We start from the raw sequence: 7098 nt of genomic DNA, 5'->3' as shown, positions 1-7098 counted from the left end.
TCTTTTAACTTTCTTTTTTAAAAATTTATTCTTTGTGTCTTTCGTATCATGCATCCCGATCTCACTCATTTCCGTTCCCTTGCATCCGGCCTCTTCCCCTGCAACCTACCCCCCACCCCCACCCCGCACTCCCCCCCCCCACAATATAATTTAAGATAAGAAAGGAAAAACAAAAAAGGAAGAAGGGGGAAATCTCGTCATGGAAGCTGCAGTGTGGCACAGAGAGTCACACAGTAGACTCCTTTGTCCATACATCTTTACATGTGTGGGTTCATCGCAGAGATTCATGGGTTTCGTTCGAGGTCCCTGGTCTCGGCTACACTGCCAACACTGGGGCCTCACCGGGACTCTTCTTGGACATCCTGTTGCTGCCCTGGATCATGGAGCTGTAAGGGACAAGTGGAAAGGACGTTATGAACTGGACAGCTGTATGAAGAATGATAGACAACAGGGAAGGACATGGAAAGGGACAGGACAGGCTGACAACACAGATAAGGTTGACAGTGGGGGAGATGGCTCTTCGTGAGCATGAGATCTCCAACATCCACTTAAAAGCTAGGCACACCTGTAATCGCGGTGCTGGGGAGGCAGAGACAAGTGGGTTCCTGGAGCTCACTGGCCAGCCAGCCTAGCCAGATTTATGAGCTCCAGGTTCAGTGAGAGAAGAGACCCTGTCTCAAAAAGAATAGGTGAAGAGCAATTAAGAAGACCTTTGATGTTGACCTCTGGCCTCTGCATGCACACCCAAACTGGCACATGTGACCCCCAACATATAAAAAGAATGTGCTATTTGCAGAGGATGTTGCTAAGTAGACGAGCACGTGCTTGGCATGCGTGAGCCTCTGCATGTGTCCCTAGCACTACAAAAAGAAATCCGTTGCCTGATCATGGTGCTGCATGCCTGTAATCACAGAATTTGGGAGGCTTGCTGTGTGCTCAAAGCCAGCCCGACTACATAGCCATTCTTATTAAAAAATAAGAATACTGTGTGACTTTTAGAGTTTCCTGGAGAAGTAGGGTGTAGTCTTACCTCAACTAGATATGCCATGCCTTATTGCTGCCCATGGGAGGCCTTCCCCTCTCTGAATAGAAATAGAAGAGGAGTGGATTGGGGGAGGGGATGAATGGGAGGATAGTAAGGAGGGGAAAGTGCAGTCAGAATGTAAAATAAATAAAATTAATTAATTTAAAAAAAAGAATAGCCAGGCATGGTGTCTCATGCCCTGAGGCAGGCAGATCTCTGTGAGTTCAACACCAGTGTGATCTACAAAACGAGATCGAGGACTACATAGAGGACCCTGTCATCATCATCATCGTAGTCATAATGGCAACAGTAAATAACAGTGTATGGCAGAATTAAGTCATTAATACATATGCCACAACAGCATAAAGAGAGAGTTATAGCTTGTGGAATCAAACATACATTCATTCAAATATTGCATCTGTCATCTAAAAACTGTATGTGTGACTCAGAAACTTTCTTAATTTTCAGTGCCTCAATTTTCCCATATGTAAAATGGGAATCATAATAACTTCTGCCTCAGAGATACGAGGTGAGATACTGACTGGGTGTCCAGCACTTATGAAAATGCCTGTCCTACTTTCCATTCCACTCAATCCCCAGGCAGTCCAGTCAGGCACGTAGTGCAGAGAAAGACATTTCTGTTGATTATGGGACTCGATGTTTCCACTGTGTGAGGAGAGCAGAAGTCGGTTAGAAGAAAGGAAAGCTGAAGGGATAGAGCCCTGGCTCAGTGGTAGAAATAAAAAGTTGATCACATGCTCGTTCAGTCCCAGTCCAGCTGGCCTTGGTGAGCTCTCATTAGATCAGTCCCCTTGTATCAGTGGGTGAACGCACCCCTCGCGGTCCTGACTTCCCTCTTCATGTTCTCCCTCCTTTTGCTCCTCATTTGGACCTTGGGGACTCAGTCCAGTGCTCCAATGTGGGTCTCCGTCTCTATCTCCATCCATCATCGGATGAAGGTTCCCTCTGACCCTGCCTTTCTTGCTCACGTTCTCCCTCCTTCTGCTTCTCATTTGGACCTAGGGAGTTAAGTCCAGTGTTCCAATGTGTGTCTCTGTCTCTATCTCCATCCATTGCCAGATGAAGGCTCTATGGTGATATGCAAAATATTCATCAGTATGGTTATGGGCCAAGGCCAGTCCAGGCACCCAGGTTCCTCTGCTGCCCAGGGAACAATCTGGGGGCCTCTCCTTGGGCCTGGGAACCCCTCCAGAATCAAGTCTCTTGCAAACCCTAAAATGGCTCCCTTAGTTGAGATATATACCTCCCTGCTCCCATATCCATCCTTCCTCCCTCCCCCCATCCCATTCCCCCAAGCCATCCCCAATCCTCCCCCTCTCCCTTCTCTCTAACCATCTCCCCTTACTTCCACCCCCCAACCCCCATGCACGCAAGTTTGCCTGGCAATCTTGTCTACTTCCGATATCCAGGAGGATAACTATATGATTTTCTTCAGGTTCACCTTCTTATTTAGCTTCTCTAGGATCACGAATTATAGGCTCAAAGACCTTTAATTATGGCTAGAATCCACTTATGAGTGAGTACATACCATATTCCTCTTTTTGTGTCTGGGTTACCTCACTCAGTAAAGCATTTTCTGTGTCCATCCATTTGCATGCAAAATTCAAGGTGTCATTGTTTTTTACCGCTGAGTAAAACTCTAATGTGTATATGTTCCACAACTTCTTTAACCATTCTTCTATTGAGGGACACTGAACGAGCATGTGATCAAACCGAATTCTCTGAATGTGGCTGACATGGGGGCTGACTGAAAAGCCATTGACAATGGCACTGGGTCTTGTTTCCTCTGCATGCACTGGCTTTTTGGGATCCTAGTCTGTTTGGATGCTGACCTTCCTAGACCTGGAGGGAGAGGGGAGGAACTTGAACTTCCCACAGGGCAGGAAACCTTGACTGCTCTTAGGACTGGAGAGGGAGGAGGAGAGGGAGTGGGGGGAATGGGAGGGTATTGGGGGGAGGAGAGGAAGTGGAAATTTTTATAATTAAATAAATAAGTAAATTTTTTTAAAAAGAAATAAAAAGTTGTACTCCTTGCTCAGTAAATTGGTACTCTGTTATTTCAAAACACCCTAATGGAAAAATTGGAAATAGAACCCTTTGGTCTCTAAAAAAAGATGATGTCATGGTGCAGCTGGGCCAGATGCCCAGGATGGACTCAGTCTTGAGGAGGAGAAGCAGCCAGAGCTGATGAGGCGCCTGCATCCCCTTCCAGCCGACGATAGTGAATGGTTGGCTCATGACCATGATGGTGGTGCAGCTATTTTCTGGTTGTAGTTTGAGGATTTGGGGGCAGTGATTCCCCTGCTGGCTCTGGACGTATTTGGATTAGATGTAGAAAGTAAAGGTGTTGTAAGCCAAACCTCTAGAAGCCCAAGTGGTTAATCCAACATTTGGCGTAGGAGTCAAATTTCACCTCAGGAGCCCGAGAGGACAGCCGGCCAGGGACAAGCAGAGTAATTCACTGTGTGATGATCACGTATTTTCTTTTCTGATTTTTTTTTTTAAGTCGGGGTCTCAAATAGCTCAGGCTGGCTTCAGACTCGCTGTGTAACTGTGGAGGACTTTGAAAGTCTGAACGTCCTGCCTTCCCCTTCCAGGTGTTGGGTTTGCAGGCGTGTGCCGTCATACCTGCCATTCCCATATTCTTTTTATTTTTTTGCTTACTCTTGTGCGGTATGAAGGCTCACACCTGGGGACTGATGAATGCCAGACAAGCGCTCCATTATCTGGGCTGTACCTCTGTTTTTGCAGTGGTCACTTTCACCAAGAGCCTTTGGTGGACACTTAACAGGGGAAAGTGAGGTTGTTTATCCCAAGTCTCAATTTGAATTCTGTTGCTCCTTGTTTCCAAACTCTCCTATTCCTGCCCAATAAATCCAAATCGTTAGCAGCCTCTAGAGGCCCTTTCTGAGCTAGCCCAGTCTACGCTTCCTGCCCTGCCTCCTCTCTGGTTGGCAGTCCCAGCTTCCTTAAATTGCTGGTCCTTGGCCAGAGCTTGACTTTGTTCATGCTCCTCATTACATCTGAAGTAATTTACCATTCAATGGCATCCCTTCTTCAAAGTTTAATCTTGACCATTTAAGCATAAAATTGTCTTGGGCTTCTCTAAATTATTACTACACTCATATTGTTCTTATGGGACATTTCCAATTTCGTAGCATCCAATTAGGACCTGGGGCAGATGTGTGCTTTGCTCTTCGTCTCTCTGTCATCTTCCAGCCAAGTGTCTTTGACAGTAAAGTGCTGGAAAACATTAATTGAATGAGTAGCTATAAAAGCTAAAATTTATCAGATTAATTGACTGTTTTTTAGTCGCAGACCTGAAAGATGGGGGAATAAGGAGACCATTGCTTTTGGAACAGTTTATGCATTACATTTGTATCATGAGTCTCAGAAAAACACATTAGGGGACAAGGAGATGTGGCTTGGTAGTACAGTGTTTGCTTGTCTCGAGTGAAGCCCTGAGTCCTGTCCCTGGCATGGTATAAACTAGATGGGGTGGTGCATGCCTTGAGTCCTAGCACTCAGGAGGTACAGACAGGAGGATCAGAAGTTCAAGTCATCCCTGCCATAGAGTGAATCTGAGGTCTGTCTGGGCCATGTGAGGCCCGAGACTATTGTTCTTACAGTTCAGGTATCCAAGCACTTTGTCTTGTTTTGTTTAATTTTGAGAGAAAACCTGTGACATAGATGTAGAACAAAGGCACACGAAGACTGGTGGTCCTGGAGACGCTTTGTGTGCTGGAGACCAGCGCCTTGTTTACAGTACCCCTTTGCCTCTGCAGGATGGAGCTGCGAAGGTGACTTGTATGGCCTGGTCCCAAAACAACGCTAAATTTGCTGTCTGCACAGTGGACTGAGTGGTATTGCTGTATGATGAGCACGGGGAGCGGAGAGACAAGTTTTCCACCAAGCCAGCTGACATGAAGGTGGAGAGGACTCGCGTGTGCTCCAACACGTTATCCGAGAAAGCTGTATGATCTGCCTTCTAGCCGTAGACATGGGCAATGGTCTACGCTGTTTCTCTCTATAAACTTTCTGATCTTTGGGGAAATGTGTGTTTTCTTTTCTCTTTCATTTCTACTCATTATTTTTGTTTTTACTCCTAGTATGGCAGAAAGAGCTAAATGGTAAAGGACATGGCTTTCTCTCCTGACTCCACTAAAATTGCCATAGGACAGACTGACAATATCATCTATGTCTACAAGATTGGAGAAGATTGGTGAGGACAGGGAGTGGGCGGGTTGTGGCCACTAAAGAAGAGTTGGGCATGGGATGTGCCTCACTGGGATAACGATGGCATCAGGTGTGGAAGGCAGGGACTCTCTAGAGCCTGATTCTGCCTGCCCCACATGTCCTGCAGTCCCATCCCTGGAGGGATGAGTGTAAGGCCAGCAGAAGGTCCCGAGAGCCAGTGCTGTACTGTGTCATTGGCATAGCTCCAGGGCTCCTTGGGGACCCACTCACTTCTCCATCAGGCCTCCCACAGAGGAACGGGAAGGGTTTCCGCTCTTGCCCCCTTTCCCCACTGACATGTCGGGCAGTTCATTGGGAAGTGATTTTTAAGGTTATTTCCTTGCCTTTTGTCTGACAGGGGTGACAAGAAGGTCATCTGCAACAAGTTCATCCAGACGGTAAAGTTCAAAGATGAGCCACACCTGCTTCTCTCCTTGTAAATGTAACCAGAAGTTGCCTTATTCAATGTCTGACCCTGACTTGACCTGCTAAAGGATGGTGTTGTCACCTACGTGAGAGCACTGTTGTGTCCCCTCCCTCTTTCTCCCCTGGAGAGGACTAGAGTGAGGGTGTGTGGTGGGTGGCAGTTGTTCTGAGTGTGCCGGTCCACACAGGTGGGTCACCCTTTCACCCCTTCTCATACAGAGTGCTGTCTGTTACCTGTCTGCAGTGGCCTGCAGAGTACATTATTGTCTTCGGACTGGCTGAAGGCAAGGTAACAGAGGAGAGGGAGACACAGGTTGGGTATTAGGTGGGGATAGTGTCCTGGGGTGCCGGGCAGTATGGTTCATCTTTCCCCTGGAGCTCAAGTATGTGCCTGAGAAGAAGGCATGAGGACTAATTTTGTCATTTTGGGTTTTTACCTCTGTTTCTCGGTGCCTGGGTGACACTGTAAGTAGCCTAGCCAGACTTGTTTGGTTTTCAGGTTCGTTTAGCAAACACTAAAACTAACAAGTCGTCTACCATCTATGGGACAGACTCGTATGTGGTGGCGCTGACAACCAAGTGAGTAACAGAAGTAGACTGGGACTGTCGGGACAAAGCTGCGTCTGATGGAAAGGGGACTGTCACGGGGCGGAAGTCCCTCCCTCTGTGCCCACCTCTCTGCCTTTGCCCTTCAGTTGCTCTGGAAAGGCATCCTCTCAGGTCATGCAGACGGCACCATCGTCAGGTATTTCTTCGATGATGAAGGCTCCGGAGAGTCACAGGTACGAACGGCGCGCACTCACTCTGGGGTGGGGTGGACATTCCAGGAGCCCTCCCTGGGATGCTGCATGTCTAAGCACCAAGAGGGCGATCTTGGAGAGAAGCGTTCGGTGCCATCACGGAGATTTGCGTTCAGGAGGCTAGAACTCACTATTTATAGGGAGGAGTGGGCAGAAGGGACCTTGAAAGAAGGGAAATAAAGACTCTAAGGGAGACAAAAAATGAAAATTATTTCCATTTATGTAAATACATACATATACACAAATATATGCATGTGTGTATATATATATATATACATGTTTATGTAATGTATATACATCCAAATGCATAGGAGGAAAAAGTTAACAGCCCACCAAGATACCTCAGCAGGTAAAAGTGCCCAGTGCCAAACCTGACGGGACCCTTGCCATGCAAGGACAGAAGTGACTTCCGCAGTCATCCTCTGCCCTTCAACCATGTGTGCAAATGTGCAAATGTGTGCACAAAAACACACGCAAATAAATAAGATGTTAAAGAATTAACTATTTTCTTGGAAAAAGAAAAGATAGACATAAAGGGAAACTTAGCTGCTTTGCTCTGTATAATTCAGTACTGCGGAATCATTTACATTG

General features: G+C 46.8%; 1 protein-coding gene across 1 annotated transcript in view; it reads left to right on the top strand.

Annotated features, from left to right (window-relative positions):
• Window positions 1–5172: 5172 nt before the first annotated feature.
• Window positions 5173–7098, top strand: part of LOC148121923 (intraflagellar transport protein 172 homolog) — a 28744-nt gene continuing 26818 nt past the window's right edge. The window contains 6 exon segments of the mRNA XM_087907568.1: window positions 5173–5267; window positions 5640–5717; window positions 5927–5996; window positions 6207–6286; window positions 6403–6410; window positions 6413–6489. Of these exon segments, the coding sequence (XP_087763694.1) occupies window positions 5173–5267; window positions 5640–5717; window positions 5927–5996; window positions 6207–6286; window positions 6403–6410; window positions 6413–6489 (408 nt within the window).

Source organism: Myodes glareolus, chromosome 6 (assembly GCF_982192425.1).
Source record: "Myodes glareolus chromosome 6, mMyoGla1.1, whole genome shotgun sequence".
In the NCBI taxonomy this organism is placed as follows: Eukaryota; Metazoa; Chordata; class Mammalia; order Rodentia; family Cricetidae; genus Myodes; species Myodes glareolus.
The sequence above is the reverse complement of the archived record's forward strand: the minus strand, read 5'-3'. Positions and strand labels throughout refer to the sequence as shown.